We start from the raw sequence: 17,654 nt of genomic DNA on the forward strand, positions 1-17,654 counted from the left end.
TCTCATGTTTAGATGGAGATAAATTGCCGTTTGAAAACAGGACTTTGTGATCACACAGCCTATGTACAGGACGTGTGCCACAGCAGCCTACACTGAGCAATAAAAATAGGCTTCAGGCTGCATAAACACCTCAGCAAGTACTGTGGTGCAAAAACTTATACTTGGTAAATATGTTCCAACAACCAGAGGTTTCATAAAAACAAAACAATCTACCTTTTAGCATTACTACCCCTTCAATAGGATCTTTAATCACAATAAAAAGCTGAATAATAGTCATCAGCACTTTAATCTCTAACAAAATGAAGCATAATACATATTAACATTTCCAGGCTCAAATATTATGAAAATACAGACACTAAACTATATAATGTCCCAGAGCCATCATTTATTATCTTATGACAAGGCACGAAACACAAAGCTTGGAAGGTCCTATGCAGTCAGTATGACAGAAAGCCCCACATCCTTCACACATGGTCATGGCTTTGAAGCTGCAAGAACACCGCACGGATACTTTTTCACCACTGTCGTGCTCTGTGAAAACCTCCACAGAAAGCGATGCACTGCCGGACATCGTATAGTCCCCAGGGAACCCGGACAGACGGACACCGTAACGATAGGTCCCTGCCTCCTGTGACAACTTCCCAAACAAAGTATTCTTCATTTTGTGAGTTGAAGAGAGATCGGACAACCCTACAGGCAGCTGGACATGAACCCCGACCTCCTTCGGAAAGCAAAGGAAAGGCATATCCAAAAACAGAGGAACTTTGTTGATGAACTCTGTAGAATCAGCCAGCAAACGCTCTTGGTCACCACAGCTCTCTGGACATCCCAACGGCATTTCTTTACATGGGGAAGGGCTTAAGTAGGTACAAGGCTCTGTACCATCAGGACTATGGTTACCTGGAACATCCGATCCCTTGCCAGGAGTTGTTGCTTCAGAAGATGAAAAATTAGATTTCAGGTAAGCGCTTCCCTGTTCATTTTTGACCTTCCCTGCCAGAATATCTGCATCATTGGCAGGCGAGGTAGTGAATTTAGACAGTTCTTCCTCAGGAACGTCATTCAAGATGGAAGGTGCAACTTTTGGGTGTAAAAAGCCCATGCCTCCTTTATGATCACCAACTGCAGAGTCAGTCTCCCATTTCAGAAGTGAAACGCTTCTTTGTGGCACAGGAGTGTTTTCACGCAAATTACCATAAGATTGTGAGTTATGGGTCAGTGAAACGTCCTGAGTTGGCTCTGCCTGGTTTTGTATAGCACCATTTAATGGGTCAGATTCATTTGGCTCCTGTAAATCTAGATCATTTGATATGCTGACCATCTGACAAGGGGTGCTTTCCTGAATTTGCCTGTTAAAGCAAGGATTACTCGCATACTCCCAATCTGTGTTATGAGCTGAGGTGTCATTGGTACATACTGCTAAGTAATGTCCCGTTGGTGAGGTTTGTGTTGCTTGCAGGTTTTCCACGGTCTGAAAATGAACTACCGGTGAAGTTGGGAATTCCTGCAGTCCGGCACATTCCGGCTCATGAGATTCCATGAGCACACAGTCACTTCTTTTTTCAAAGGACTCCTTTTCGGTCAAACCAGATGTGACCGGTTTAATTCGGTTCTGAAACGTGTTTGACACATCACCAAGAACAGGTGCCACAGTCTCACAACTTTGTCCAACAGTCCCATGTACTGATGATCCATCAACAGGTTGAGTCAATATACGCTCAGCAGTTAAAATATCACCTCTTTTATTCTCCTCCTCTGTGTCCACCATAGACTCCCCTTTTACACATACAGCTGCAGTCTTTTCAGTAGTAGAGTTGTAGTCCAACGAAAAGGAAGCAATACTCCCATTGGGAACAGGCCGTGTGACATGCCATTCTTTGGTTATAGAGTCACAAAGGTGTTCCTGGTCTTCGGGAGAGCTCCTTGTCCAACTGATTTTGACCCGTGGAACTTCCGGCTTCTCAGTTGTCTCTTTCACTGCAGCGGACGGCAGTAATTGTGTTCTGCAGCAATTTGTTGCTTTCTTTCGGTGTCTTCTCTTTGTAGACCGTCTACTTCTCTTGGAATCCCTGGGTCTGTTTCTTTTGCTTGTGTTGTAACCTCCGCCTGGGCCTCCACCCCCACCAATGGAGGTCTGGAAGTGATGGCCACGGGTCTGACTGTCAATAGACGAGCAGGTACGAGTCCAGCTCCCAGTGGGATCAGTGTTTGGGATGATCCGGGGGCAGATCTGGTAAGCTGGCAAACCTTTAACCACCCAGGGAGGTTTGATCCGAGAAAGCTGTATCTGGGGAGAGGGAAGACATGGATTATAAAAATAATAAAACCAAAAATGCTTAATAAAAATCGTATGCAACACATTAGGAACATATAAAATGTATAGACCCAATGTACCTAAAGTTTGTTCACAGTGGTGGCAGCTACTTTGTGGCCTGGAAAAATGTGTATGAGAATGCAACCTAGCCTATCAATACACTAGAGCAGGCATTCCCAACCTCTATCCTCAAATCACAGTGTCCAGGATTTAGTGAAATTCATGCTTGGCCACAGGTGACAGCCTAGATATCACTAAAACCAGCAATTGCGGACAGGGTCTGGAAATGCCTACAAGTTACTGAACTTTAAAGAAAATGAAAAATAATAAATCATACTTTGCTTGGTTATACTGTTTCTAGCAAGCCTAGTGATTGTTTAGGTCTCTGACCCCATGAACAGCTCATTTACATAAATGAAAATTTAAAGGGGGAAGCAAGAAGTGCCACTATTTCTAGTAAAAGAAAGAACAAAGCCATTTGTGTCACCTGTGTATAGTACACACGAAAGCAGGATTAGGTTTGTTTTATCAACAGCAATACATTTTTGGATGTAGATGGAAATATCATTTAAGTAGGCTGTATACAGTTTCAGACCACAAAATAGCTGCTTCTATTATTAAAGTTAAGAGAAGGCTCATCTCATACCCGGATTGGTGGGACTTTTGGTTCCTCTTTGGTGGGCTGTGGCTTTTCGGGGTGAACACTCTGAATTGTGTTACGAAAGGACCGACGCTGTTCCATCCGTGGCTTCTTTTCGAGGGAGGGGTTGGAGGTCTCCGGCTCAGAGGTCTTTCTCTTCTGCTCGGAAGTTTCAGGATGAAGCTCTGGGACTCTTTCAGAGGTGGATGGGAGGCTTCCAGCATCGCTGAGGAACAACCTTGGCTCTATGACTGGACTGGCAGCTTCTACTGCCTCTGCACAAGGTGAAGAGGTGGTTTTCACTTCAGCAGTTGGGAGGGTTGGCAGGATTCTCTCTTTGTGTCTGTGGAGACTCCTTCGAGTCCTGCCCAGAAACTCTGGCACAGGCTCTTCAATGTGACCAGGTTCTGGGCTTGTACGCTGCACACATGCGGTTTCCGATGGATTACATTTATCGTCTGGATCAGAACTTGGCTCATCCGATAATCCAAGTCTAGAGAGAAAATATATATATATATAAGACAACAATTTTACTGGAAATACTGACATGTAAGATCTCCTAATAGCAGTAACATTTCAGGACTGAAGATATTGTAGATTTGTAAATTAAGTTGAATGGTGGTGTGTGAGGGAGGGTAGTTTTGGGGCTTGGTCAGTAAGGTCTCTGAAGGAACTATTCCCCAAATAATGGTTTTATCCAAATGCATCTAGGGAACACTGCTCACCATGAGCTGCTGGAAAGGAACGAAGTGAAGCCACTGAACACAAGCTCCTCCACTCTACAAGCCTATATTAAAAGAAGCCCAAAGCCATGTGATAAAGTAAATTGTTAAAACAAAAAACGCCCACATAAAGACAAATCTAAATATGGATGAGCTCACAGGTGGGAAGGCAGTGTCCCCAAATACATGGAAAAATAAAAAGGATTTAATGGTAAAGAGAAAAAAAACTACATTTTCATTCAAGGTCACACTCAGTAAACTGGAATAAAGAAGCCATTAGGGTCGAAGAAAGAGCATGCGCAACCAGCCCACATGAATGACCAACTGCAGAAAAATCTCCACCCCAGTCTCACCAGAAAGCAGCCCGAGACCCTGTAGTGTAAAGGCTAGAAATCCCCAGTTCGGCACTGCTGGCACACATCCCTCAGTAAAAATAAAACCCAAAAACACAAAAAGTAGAACCCTAACGCCAAAGTTCAGGGATAGAAGATGGTCTTAAAATGATAGTTTGTTTTAGGTGCCAGTCACGTTCATTTCAACAACCCATGGTGAACAGTGTTCTCAAGACTGGATTAAGGAGGGGGAAATAGTGATTTAAGTAGTATGTTAAACATCCCAGTTCCTTCTAGCTGCAGTAACTCGCCATGAACGCATTTCAATTGTGTAAACAAATCCTTTGGGAGTATGTTCCCACAGCATCTACCTTTAACGCCAAATGACCTAACCTAAGTTGAGAATAAGAGGTGGGTGGTTGGTAGTTCTAGAAAACCAAGCATATACTTCCGACACAGACCAATTTAGGTCCTGCTAACACATGGATGTATTAGTTTCCTACATAATGCAATTTTGCAACAGCAGCACAGCATAATGATGAAAAAATAATAGTAATTCCTTCCGCCACAAAAGCAGGTTCAAAGAATATTCCAAAAAGCAAACCAAAACAGCTTACTTCTGTCCGTAAAAATCTTCAAAGAACATCTCTTTCCAGTCTTCCACCTTTTTCTCCTTGCCCATCTCTTGCCTCATTCGCAGCTGCATCTCAGGAGTAAATTCACCTATAGATAATAATCTGTTAGAGTCATCATAGACAGATACTTGCAGTAACAGAAAATAGGGCATTTCTTGCCACGCACCATCTCCAAGCCTCTCCCGCCATCTTTGGCATGCGTGAGCAAAGAACTCATTATTCAGGGCACTTCCACTCATCCGCAATTGTCCTTCGGGATTGACCTTCAAAGAGAGGACAGCTTACAGTAAGAGCAGCTATTGTTGAGGTGTGTGTGTGTGTGTGTGTCTGTGGCCGGGTGGGGGTGGGGGAAGAGAATCTCTCCACAACAGGAAAAATACCTGTCTGTCAACCTCCGGGAGCAGAAGTAGAAGTTGTTGTTGTAGATGGGCGGGAAGAGCGTTAAATGTTCGAACATTGATCAGTGCACGAAGGTTTGTGTTCACAAGGATGGAACCGGGCGTCTCAAAATCAATCTCCTCTTCTTTCTTTTTCACTTGAACTGTGAGAAGACACTTATTAAACCAGGTACATATCACTATTGTCTAAGCCAGGCATTCCCAACCACGGTCCTCAAAGCACACTAACAGTGCAGGTTTTAGTGATATCCTGGCTTGAGCACAGGTGACTTAATTAGTACCTTAGTGATTCTGATTAAACCATCTGTGCTGAAGCCTGCATATCACTAAAATCTGCACTGTTGGTGTGCCTTGGACAATGCCTTGTCTAAGCAAATGGGCATGTATGTAACAAACCTGGAGCAGACACATTTTTGATGCTTCGCAGATGATGAGTCGAGTTCCCACTCATTGCTGCACGCCGGTTAAAATTCAAATTGCCCCCAAGGGAGCGGTTACTGGAGGACTCGCTCTCTGCATGACGAACAGACAAGCCTGAGACAAAGGTTTAGAAGAAAAGTAAATCAATGTTGGCAAATAAAAAGTTATAAGCCCGGAACTGTATTATCCAGCTTCTATCCTTGAGTTTACAAGTCATGGTTGATAATGCCTTTATACTTCCACAAATAAATGTATGCATTGGAGTTGCATTGTAATTGATCACCACAACGTGATCTGAGCAAGTGTTTGAGAAAGTCATCTCTAAGTGCCCTCAACACAATGAAAGATGGGGGGGGCCTTGATACATAGAGCATTTAAAAAAACACATTCACCTGAAGTTGATGGAAGATGAGCCCCATTTACTTTGAGGGGTGTTAGCACAACACGGGGCAGAAGGACTCCGCTTCTTCTCTTCTGCTTATTCACCTAAATGAAAATCAAAATTACCAAAAGGGAATGCCAGCAGCGATAGGCACTCAGAAAAGCAACACGCACCTGTACCAGAGATCTGGTTTCCCGGGCATTAGGCTCTCGAGAACAGGAGGCATTGACAGATGTCTCAACTACGGAGGTAAAGAGAATGAAAACCCTGAGCTCACAGCATTACAGACAAACGGTGCCTAGCACAGACCAATATCACAAACTCATCCATGAGTCCAATGCATTGAGCAGGTACTTTTATTGTTACACATTACCACAAGAAATGTTGGTACTTATATGTTAGTTGGGCACCCACTATAGTTAGTACGCTCATACCCCCACTATCCATGTCAGCACGGAGATGATTTTATATAGTGTGGCGAGCGTAGCGAGCCCCGCGAGGGCACAAGGAAAACTAAGCAAATATACCGAAATGTTCATGGACCAAAAAAAATAAATGATATCAATCCTAATAGGCAATTTTAGTCAGAAATTAAGATCAGCCCTAGGATATGCTGACTTGATACTAAGGGTGCTCATATAAATAAATTATATATCTTTCTAAATATAGAAAATTGGAGAAAGTAAAATTTTTAACACACACTCCGCACCCACTGTTCAAGCACTTCCCACTCACCAGCAGCCACAGAGCTGCCTTCAGTCCACTGGCTGCCTTCTTCATCCGCAGTGTCCTCTGTGTCTCCATCCTCAGGGAGTGACACAACACGAGACCACTGCACAGCATTTTTCTATGAGAAAAGACAGAGTCCACATAGATGCAGTCTTACCAACTATACATAGATGCGTCCTCATACCTCTAGCATCAAAATGCTTCGCAGCGCGAGACACCTGGCGTGAGTGAGCTGGCAGGTCCTTCGCAACTCTGCTAAAATTGACCATTTTCTTTTGCTGAAAACGCATATTTGCAATGCAATGTGACTAGGATACACAAGGAGACTGTGCTGATAACAAAGAATACAGATATTCGGCAACAAAAGCTGTGGCTGCTACATTGTAGCACTTACACATATACAGAGTCGCCTCGTGCCTCCTACTCGCATTGTGTCCAAGAAGCAAAAAATAAACCAGTCCCTAGAAGATTCATATGGGACCTGACGTGCCAAGAGGGGCTGTATGGTGTGGCTGCAGATGTAGGAGGACATGTCTGTATCAAGGGCGGAACTCAACCTATAAATTATATGGTTTTGGGTGGCAGGGTATGGTGAGACTTGCAGTTCCACAACACGTAGCATAACCCTGCCGCAGAAATATAACCAAAGCCCCTACAGCATTAAATGGATATTTAATCCCTACAATATAATGCTCCATTGCTACAATGACTGCCCAGAATGGTAAATCATGGCCATCACTACAGTTCTGATAAATCAAGCCACGCCCAATTTATCATCTGCTGCCCTAAGTACAGTTTTGCCATGTGCCCCAGAAGATTACCAGGGCATTGTTAACCAATTATCTTGTCAGAGCAGCCCTTTCTCTGTCAAAAAAAATATATTTTTTTCTCTATAAAGTTGTGTTACTATAAGATACAATAAAATCCACCCAGTTGTCATGTTCAACAACACCAAAAACAACCTTGCCGATCTTTATATATTTTATCTAATTTAAAAAGAATTTACCTGTAATTTCATAAACAATTACGGATGTCCACAGCATGATGTCACGACAAAATGCATTAACAAAAAATGTAAAAACAGAAGGCTAAAGTTTTAGGCACAGTTCCCGCTACTGCAGTGGAAGCTTTCAATGCCTCCCCTCTCTCTCCTAGAAGCCAGTTTTTCTCAATTTACATAGGACTGAGCAAGAGACCAAATTTCCTTCTCAGATGTGAAACTTGCTCAATTCCTACCTTATACTAAAGAGATTGTTTACAAGCTCTATAACACATGGTCCTATACGCCAAGTAAAATTAATAGGACGCCTGTAACGTGGATAATGGAGAAAAGGGAAATGCTGTGTGTTGCATATGTAAACTAGGATGGCTCCTTGTACTCACTAGTAACCACACACTCACCTTCATGGTAAATAGACTGATGCGCCCTGGGAGCTTGTAGAAAAGGGCCTCTCGCGTCCGGGAGTTGGAATGTAACATGGCATTTAAACAGGCAAGTGGGGAAGTTCCACTATATGGGCAAAAGACCACAAAGAAAAGCCTCATTAGATAATCTTACGGATTTGCTTACTTTGCAGCCATTAACCACTGCCACCTCCCAAGCATTTTTGCCATCCTTACCTTCTATAGGTGCCAGGTAGACATGCAAAGAAAAGAAACAAGAATAGTCACTGATTTGACACTAGATAAGTAGAATATGCTAGAAAAGAATACAGGTCCCAATAGTCTGCCTCAGCATCTTTCCTAGATTCAGATGCTATACTCAATAGCCGTACCTTCTTCCCATACAGCTTACACTGCAGAAATCCCTACCACAGCTGCTGGGAAGCTATTGCATGGAACTAGCTTCCTCGCCGTCTTTCCTTATGCATTTTTGTTTTAGCCTTCTTCCCTCAAATTCAGTGAGCTCTATATTTAGTAACTGGCTACATGCCCCCAAGAACTCTATACATTACTAGTGGTGAAGTCTATGTAGCAGCCATATAACCTCACTCTTTCTATACAGCCAAGTGTTCTATAGGCTTCTCCCACTGGCCATACAATCCTCTGTCATATTATGTGCATTTAGTTTACTTCTGTGATGCCAGACCACAAAAAACACATCCGTAATATTTCTATTATAAATAGGAAAAAAAGTTTACATTCTGCTTCAAACAAAACCACTTATTGGAATTATAACCACGCAAGTTGAAAAAATGGGGCCGAGTTAATTACACACGCATACTCGCTCCAACTGCTCACAGCCATCTTACTTCATTTCCTTCAGCCCCTCGGCCTCAATCACATTCAGAATCTGTTTCGGAGTCATAGGTGCATCTGAGTAATTTTCTAATACCTGAAAAAGAGAGAATGGTCACTTCTTGACTCCAAACTTATCTGCTACTAGGATCCTCAATTTCAATAATATCAAAGAAACGAGGGGTAGATTTATTAAGCTTGGTGAAGTGATAAAGTTTCTGTTTATCACCGGCCAATCAGCTATCTGTGAAGTTACAGGATTGGTTTGAAAAATGACAGGAGCCGATCGGCCGATGATAAAAACCAGACACGATCACTTCACAAGCTTAATAAATCTGCCCCTTATTCTGTTAAAATTAGCACTGCTAATGTGCTGTCGGCCACTTCAGTAGCTTGCAGCAATACACAAGGTATAAATGAAACAACCACAGTAGGCAGAATACATGTAAAGATTCAAAAACTGGGAGATAAAGATATCAGTTTACATATAATCAGCATTTCATCTGCACCATACTAGTGATGGTTTCATTATTTCTAATTTAGATACAAACTTGATGAGTTCTTATAGGACACTAAATAAAAAGTCTCTCGCACTTTAGAATCATAAGTAGTTTAATGAGTGGCAGTAGGGGGAAAGTTTTTTGTATTTCGACTACCAGTACGGAACAGGTCTTTTATACAGCACCACCAATGAGGACACATGTTTACAGCTGATACTGCACATTGATGATACTGTCTAAGCTGCCGAACACACAAGCTTACACGCCATTTGTGATTGGCCAAACAAAAAGGTATCTCCATTGTAGTAAGGGACATGGTCACTAGGCAAATTAAGGTTAAAAAAAAAAAAGGAAGACGACCAGGAACACCAAGATTTGGGGGGGGGGGGGGATCACTGCCTGATCCTCAACTAATTCCAGTCTTGTCCCATTCTATATAAGTGGACCAAAATTGTGAAGTTTCTTATGTCTCCATATACTAACGCCCACAAACCATCACAGTCATGCAGACAGAAATGAATAAACCTAGCACAAGAAAGCATCCTAATGTAGCAGCCGTTTTACTATAGTGACCTGGCAATAAGCCGGATCGCTGAGGTCAGTCAAGGGCTGTCTCCAAACGCTGCCTCCTTCATAAGTGTGAACGGGACCCTGGCCGCTCATTCAAATTGCACAGCAACCCAGTTTAGAGCAGTGTTCACCAATGTTGTGACCAGGGTTGAAATGCAGAGTTGCTCAACCTGGGAATTTGGACTTTGACAGTCTGAAAGGGGCAAAAGTCTGCACTGAAAGTGAATTACTATATCCTATAATAATCTTCTCACTATAGACATTCTTATGATAGTATAACACGTTCAATTTTTTCACTTTTCTGCTATGTACTATGACCATAATATAGGTATACAAAGATTAAATGCATACATGACTCTCTAAAAGGTTATTCTTTATTAGCATAAGGACATGGATTAGGAAATGTATAGCACCTGAAGGTTTTTTGTACTCAAAAAAGGAAGAAAAATAAATAAATTTATAACCAATATGCCCAATCATGTCAAGAATTAAACTTCATTTAAAAATATGAAATTTGAAGGTTTATTCCAATATGAAGACCTAATAGCCTTAGGTCTACGCCTCGCTGCCGCTTTGCATAAATCTTCTGAATCCAGAAAGTTGCCAGTGCCCTTGTAGAATCCTCCTTGCTTACTTAAGGGAGATCCCCTTGTAAAGGCCCATACACACTAGATTTAGTTTCCAATCTGGTTTGAAAGAAAATCTGGAAATTTTTGGGAGCAAATAACAATTGACCATTTGCTCTTAAACATGGAAAATAGACGAAAATGGTCCTACAGACAAATTGGTTAAATCTATTTATGCAGATGTCTGCTTTTGTCCATTTTCCAGCTTTTGGGAGCAAATGGTTGATTGTAACTTGTTCCCCAAAACTTCCATTCCAACTACGCAGATTGTAAAGATAATCTTCTAGAGCAGGCATTCCCAACCACGGTCCTCAAGGCACACCAACAGTGCAGGTTTTGTAGATATCCAGGCTTGAGCACAGGTGACTTAATTAGTACCTGAGGGATTCTGATTAAACCATCTGTGCTCAAGCCTGGATATCACTAAAACCTGCACTGTTGGTGTGCCTTGAGGACCATGGTTGGGAATGCCTGTTCTAGTGTGTATGGGCCTTAAAACTGCACAATGACCACTTTAATTTATCTTTTAAAAAAAACCTGCATGGATTGAGCATGTCCTTGCCAAGATCGTACAGTAAAAGCAGTTCAACCATTTTCCTAATTGCTTTCGCTCTAGAAAGATTCACAGAACCGGTGGACCATATCCAGTATGGTATTTGTTTTTATTTTGTCATTGGTTGCTAGTAGAAACCAGATGAAGCATAATTCTTGATTCATACCAAAAGGTAAACCCCTTTCACATCACACCTCGGGTTACGACGTATGGCATACAGGGGGTTATTCAGGTTCATTCACTCCTCTGTGCATTTCTGCTCATGTGAAGACACAGCGCGCATGTTTCAACGGCGAACAGAATGTTTGCCAGGTGCATGCGGGCAGGGGGCGTGGAGGTGCGGGACAGGCATATGGGAACGCCTAGCGTTTCATGGGCGTTCCCATATGCAAATGCCCCGATGACACGGGTGCGGCCAACTGACATCACCGGATGTCAGCTGCCCACTCACTTCCACACATAAGTGACTTGAGTCACTTTTATATGCGTGCCCCTTCGCCATCAAATGATGTGGGTGGATCCCCCCTAGGCTGCGAATGGATGTTACAGGCCCTGCGAGGTAAACTCCCTTGCGAATGGGTGGTGGCCAGGCCCCCATTTGTAAGGCCGGGTTTGGTGGACTGGAATCAACCAGAATAACCCCCACAGTGTATTGTATGCAGTCCTACCAACCAGGAAGCTGCCGGGAGCTTTAAGGGAAATTGCCAAAGACCACTGCCTTCAGAGCAATCGCCCTAGCCTAGTGTATGTGCACCTTAGCAGTTTAAGTATTAGTGAAATTGATGCTTAAGCTCAGGTGTCTTAATTATTTCCTCAGGTATTTTGTAACCATATTTGCTGAAAACCTGGATATCACTAAAACCTGCACTGCCGGCAAAAGAACATGTAGATCAGATATGCCCCACCTGCAGTGCATATGGTTTTACCCATTTTAAGAACAAATTTGTACTGTCATCAGATCTGAATAAGGGCCAACGTCCAGACTAAGATATATGATAGGGATTCAAGAAACAAGACAGCGCCAATCCTGCTACAGTACATCAGCAATACTAAATGCCACTGTAAACTATAAAAAGCCTGGCATAAACGCAAGTACAGCTCTTACTTCCAATGCTTTTCAGCAACTACTGCAGTGTGGGCAAAGTGAGTAGATTGTGGGAACACATTTTCTGCCCACGTCATAATTATTGATACTTCGGTTATCATGAGCCCGTTTCCTGTGGGAACCATTTTTAGGTTGTTAGACTAAAATAGTAGTTTGGTTTGTGTGCTGAGCAGCAGGTCATACGACCCTGAAACATTTCCATGCAGATGTTTTTAGTTCTGTAGCCACACTACTTGCAGCTTTTAGCCTTGGATTTTGTCATCATAGTAGAAAGTTTATTGCAGTCTTTGTAAGCTGAAAGCACTTCCCATCTAAAGATCTCTCCTATGCCACCTTGTGTGGTATGGATCATGGGGTCGACAGGAAAAAAAGTCAACATGAGGTCTTCATTCTTGGTGTCTACGTCAACACAGACACCTTATAAGTGTACCACTTTGCTCATCATTGCATGTGGACTAAACACCTCCCCTGCGAATAAATGATTTGCATAATCATCCACTCGCAGTAGTGGACGCGAGGGAGAAATCATTTGATGGCCGTCGACCATCGAATGATTTCTCCAGCATTCGCAGGATCGTGTCTCAGACCTGCGAGCGCCCTGCTCAGGAAGCAAACATCGGCTGACTTCAGCTGCCCACGTCACCGGCCCATTACTATGGGAACGCCCATGAAACACTGGGTGCCTGCACCAGCATCAGCGCATGTGCAAAACATCTGTCCCCCGTGCAAACGCGCGAGGGACCGAACAAATTAGAATAAATCCCTAAATGTACAGGACTTCTTTTTAAAGACTTACAAAAAGGCACAGATTAAGCACATCGGAGTTAGGCGTGAGAAAAAGCCGCAGGACACCATTACAGCACGTCATACAGATTCTGTTGCACACAGATATACAAAATTTGCCGATATAGCACAATGTTATCTAGCAAGGTAGGTTTTGTATGTACAAAAAATACCCCCTTTCACATTGCAAATGTCGGGATTTGGACAGGGGTTCAGCTCCCCACCATTTTCCCTGGGTCGTTGACCTCAGATGGGGTGGGCAGGAGCAGAGGTGCATCATTGGGGGTGCTGGGGAGGAGGTAGCACTTGGAGTTGACACTGTCTCCAAGCGCTGCCTCCTCCATAGTGTTAACGGGACCCAGGTCGCTTTTCCCAGATTACCCGTTCACACTGCACAGCAACCCGGGTCGGAATGCCGTGTTGCTGGACCAGGGGAATTTCAAAAGACCCTTTCACACCGCACAGAGACCTGGGTCGACGGCAACAACCCAGGATCGGCCCAAGTTATTTTTACGATGTGAAAGGGGTATTAGGTGCACATTTTGATCAAGCATAGCTGAGAAATGGGTCTACTTGGTGCACTTGTAGCCAGTGTATGAGGACACATGTACTTCCTTTGGGTATATAGTGTACTCTTGAGTGATGAGCGCGCATTTCTCCACATTCCATCAGAATTCCATCTCGCAGATATCTGTAGAGATGCTTTCAAACAAAAAGTACCTAATTTCCTTCCCATATCCTGAAGTAATGAAAAGGTCATATATGCACTGGCAGAAATGCCGCTTCCCTGGAAAATAACTGTGCTTCTATGAATTGTTGTGAGAAGATCTTAAACATTGATTTTTCCCCCCCTCCATTATGGCATTTACTAGTGCCTTCCTATAGCATTGTGTCAAACTTTCTCCCCAAAGCTCCAAAAAACAGAAGCAGGGTTAAGATTCTCTGAATGCGTCCTGCGGACCATGTTCCCAAACCATAAAGGTCCATACACAGTGAGCGGCTTTCTCCCTGCCCGGCGCCGACAGAGGGGGGGGGGGAAGGACGGCATTGCATAGAGCAGAGCTATGCAAAGCAGTCCTCAACGCCGCTCATCTGCTGGTATTACCAGCAGATAAACGGCTTTCCCGGCGATGATGCGGGAGCGCGCAGAAGCGCTCATCGCTGGGGCATACACACTGGGCGGCTTTCAGATCAAAGTCGCCCAGTGTGTATGGGCCTTAAGTCACATCTGCCCACCACCACACCAACTTCTTACAAAGATTCAAATGAAGTTCTTTTGTAGCAACTCAGTTTTTATATTTCACACAATAAAAAAAAGTTTAGGTAAAAGTTAACATTCACCTGGTGGGTACAGCGATATATGGGGGATGGTCGAGCCACAGCACTGAGGGCTCCCAAACTTTTACAGGGCACATAGGATCAGTGTCTGGCTGACCATTCCTCTAGCTGTCAAGCCTGGAAACAATAGGAATACTACTGTGTGCCTTCCCAGTAGGCCTGGAAGCTATCTTCTGATTGGAGGTGGTGCTAGAGCCCAGTAACAAAACCCTGCAAGTCTGGACAAGAGGTAGAGAGATTAGATCCCCCATCTCAGACATAAAGGCTCTAGGCTGGAAGGGGGGCCAAGCCCACTAGCAGCAGATGGCCCAGGAGACAGACCTAGTACTGTGCCACAATGGAAAAGTTAGAATATTGAGACTGGTTAATCTTTGTGTACATATAATGGGGAGTATCTGAACTGGTAAAGAGCTTCCACCCCTATTACTGTAAAACAGTATATAGGTGATGCTAGAGCATATAAAATGTGAAACATTACTCTAGCAACGAATGCATTTTATACGAGCTATTTGAGCCAGTAGCACCTTATTATTAAGAGCCTAAAACTGGACACCTACAGACTTATCTGTCCAATTTGTCTGGCAGGAACAAAAATCTGGTAATGTGTGGGAGCATATCACAATCAACCATTTGCCTCCAAATGCTGGAAAAGAGAAACAATTATTTGCATACATTTGTTAAATTTAATAGATTCAACCAATTTGTCTGACCACTGGCCGCTTTCCAGTGTTTGGGAACAAATGGCCAATTTTCCTTCACTCCCATACACTGCGAGATCTTTGTTCACACCAGACAGATCATTTAAGTATGTACCCAGCTTAACACTTTGTGAAACATCTGTCCCTGATACAATTTGGTGACCAATGGATTTAAGTGCTCACTTTAATCTTTATACCTGACAAAGTAATCAAAAAAAGATGCTGTAGTAGCTGAACATTTCCCAAGGAGCGAAGAAGCCTTGATGTAACTTGATGGCATGCCTACGGTCTTGCCAAGCTGTAGCCAGGGACAACGTATGCCCCTTATACATGAGGCGAGTTGAGCTTTGTGCAGAGTGACACTGCACTGCTGAAGACATAGCGCAGCACCAGTGATGTGTGATGAGCAATCTATCACTACCCAGGGAGAACAAAAGCAATGACTAGATATTTCACATAAATATACCACATTTGAAATATCTTGCCCAGTGGACATTCAAAACAGCGATTTGTGCTTAATTTCTAAAAGCCCATGCACAGTGGGCAATTTTGAGCTGAAAGCCACAAGTTTGAGCGGCTTTCAGCTGAAAGCCGCCCAGTGTGTACGGCCCCGCGATGAGCACTCCCGCATCGACAGGAAAGCCATTCATCTGCAGGTAATACCAGCAGAGGAGCGGCTTTGTGGGTGGCTTTCCATAGCGCTGCACTATGCGCTGACGGTGAACATCCTCACTGTGGGAAATACTCAGTTCTAAAATTCAAGTGCTATGGTAAGGGTGACAATGACTCTTGATTGCTAGTGTTTCCCCAAAGGGGTGTGCAGGTATCATAGTGAGGGTCACTGAGCATATCAAGTAGCAATGTGCACCTCCAGGCACATCTCAGGGTGCCAACACTATACATATCTGCCACACCCTCCCCAAATAACCCAACTATGTGTACCCACTGCAACACACACACACACAGTGTCCTGGCCACCCCTCCCCACATTTGCCAGCCTGGCATGCACAGAACCGCATTGCTGAGCTCGGGCTGCATTATAGCTCCCAGCCTGGATTGGGCACTGGGGAAACGTGTGCTCAGGATGAAGTTTCCGGGGCCAGAAAGTGACAATGGGCCCCGGGGGACTAAGTAGAAGAGGCGGGAGTACACGCTCAACGCGAAGCAGCAAAAACAGCCGACAGACCCGGGGGCGCGCACTACTACTAGGCCCCGAGTATCCTTCACCCCCCACCCGCATGTACCGTCCCCCTCTCCCCGGTTTGTACCATCCTGGCGGCCTCGGCCCACGTGCGTTCCCTGCGGCGCTTCTGTCTGTCCCTCATGGTGTTCGGTCAGCGGGCGGCTCGGCACGGTGTCGGTGGTGAAGTCGTTCTCTGCGGATGTAGCACAGCGGGGGGGTTGTCGGGAGTTGTAGTCCGCTCCGGCCCGGGCTGCTTCTACAAACCGGAACCACACTCCCCACAATGCACTGCGTGTACAATTTCCGCCCCGCCTCGGAAATCACGTGGGAGTGGCGGCCAGCTGGTATTAGCCGGTATTGGCTAACAATTGCAACAGCGATTCTCGCGAGAATGAAACCACCCACCCTGACGTCAATGTTTTAGAGGACCATGGGAAGAATGTCACTAATAAGTCTCCCATATTAGGAATGGCCATCGTTGCTTTTGTCATCGATGGCAATAGTATAACTGGCTATCGATAGTGTAATATTATGCAATGGATGACCATCGATGGTTTTACATATTCATGTTCATCCATTTAGTTTGACTGATTGGCCTGTGGGCCAATCAAAACAGCCCCTTGGGAAAAAAGAAATGTGTGGTCTGCACTACAGCCCACAGGCAGCAGAAGCTAGGGATGGCCATTGTTGCCTTTGCCACCAATGGTTGCCATTGATGGTAATAGTGCAACTGGCCATCAATAGTGTGAGGCTGGTTTCACACACTCTGGCTCCTGCCGGAAGGCGAAAACCTGTACAGCCAGGAAGCCGTGCAGCACACACTAGTTTATCATGGAGGGGATGCCCACAGCCTGGCAGCCGCACACTGCAGAGGCAAGATCCGGCTGCTACCCGGCGGCCGCGCCGTGACCGTCCACTGTGAATGGACACAGAGCTGTCCATCACACACTGTAGGGGCAGCACAGCTTTTAAGCCGTGCGGTAATTTCCCGTCCGGCAGGAGCTGGAGTGTGTGAAACCAGCCTAAGGCTGGTTTCACACACTCCGGCTCCTGCAGGACGGTGAAATCCCGCACGGCCAGGGAGCCGTGCCGCACACACTAGTTTATCATGGAGGGGATAGCCACAGCCCGGCAGCCGTCCCTTCCAGTGGCGGGATCCGGCTGCAACCGTGCGGCCGGGCCGTGGCCGTCCCGTGTGAATGGACACAATAGTGTCCATTCACAACTAATGTGTGCGGCACGGCTCCCTGGCCGTGCGGGATTTCACCGTCCGGCAGGAGCCGGAGTATGTGAAACCGGCCTAAGGCAGTTAGGACCCCGCCACTGGAAGGGACGGCTGCCGGGCTGTGGTGGCCATCCCCTCCATGATAATCTACTGTGTGCGGCACGGCTCCCTGGCCGTGCGGGTTTTCGCTGTCCGGCAGGAGCCGGAGTGTGTGAAACCAGCCCTATACTATGCAATTGATGGCCATAGATATTTTTACATAT

At 44.8% G+C, this 17,654-nt stretch overlaps 1 protein-coding gene across 4 annotated transcripts; it reads right to left on the minus strand.

Annotated features, from left to right (window-relative positions):
• Positions 1 to 214: 214 nt before the first annotated feature.
• Positions 215 to 16,495, minus strand: ASXL1 (ASXL transcriptional regulator 1). Of its 4 annotated transcripts, none has more exons than XM_083146580.1 (12): positions 16,252 to 16,495; positions 8,193 to 8,907; positions 7,974 to 8,082; positions 6,579 to 6,690; positions 6,017 to 6,084; positions 5,854 to 5,947; positions 5,438 to 5,575; positions 5,024 to 5,184; positions 4,810 to 4,906; positions 4,626 to 4,731; positions 2,961 to 3,447; positions 215 to 2,281 (listed from the first exon to the last, which is right to left on the minus strand). In XM_083146580.1, the coding sequence occupies exons 3-12, from the start codon at positions 8,049 to 8,051 to the stop codon at positions 389 to 391; spliced, it is 3,234 nt and encodes a 1,077-aa protein (XP_083002706.1). In that variant the 5' UTR covers positions 8,052 to 8,082; positions 8,193 to 8,907; positions 16,252 to 16,495; the 3' UTR covers positions 215 to 388. The 4 variants fall into 4 exon arrangements, with proteins under 4 accessions (XP_083002706.1, XP_083002708.1, XP_083002707.1 ...); XM_083146582.1 differs by having other exon boundaries at positions 215 to 2,287; positions 8,825 to 8,907; positions 16,252 to 16,494; XM_083146581.1 differs by having other exon boundaries at positions 215 to 2,287; positions 5,854 to 5,935; positions 16,252 to 16,493.
• Positions 16,496 to 17,654: the final 1,159 nt, after the last annotated feature.

The sequence above is a fragment of the Crinia signifera genome, chromosome 6, assembly GCF_055691185.1.
Source record: "Crinia signifera chromosome 6, ASM5569118v1, whole genome shotgun sequence".
In the NCBI taxonomy this organism is placed as follows: domain Eukaryota; kingdom Metazoa; phylum Chordata; class Amphibia; order Anura; family Myobatrachidae; genus Crinia; species Crinia signifera.

Coding starts and splice junctions, on each gene's coding strand:
- ASXL1 (XM_083146582.1), bottom strand. CDS start 16,308: ATGAGGGACAGACAGAAGCGCCGCAGGGAACGCACGTGGGCCGAGGCC. Junction 6,085..6,578: donor AGGCAGCTCTGTGGCTGCTG/GTGAGTGGGAAG, acceptor TTACCTCCGTAG/TTGAGACATCTGTCAATGCC. Junction 4,907..5,023: donor TCCCGGAGGTTGACAGACAG/GTATTTTTCCTG, acceptor CTCTCTTTGAAG/GTCAATCCCGAAGGACAATT.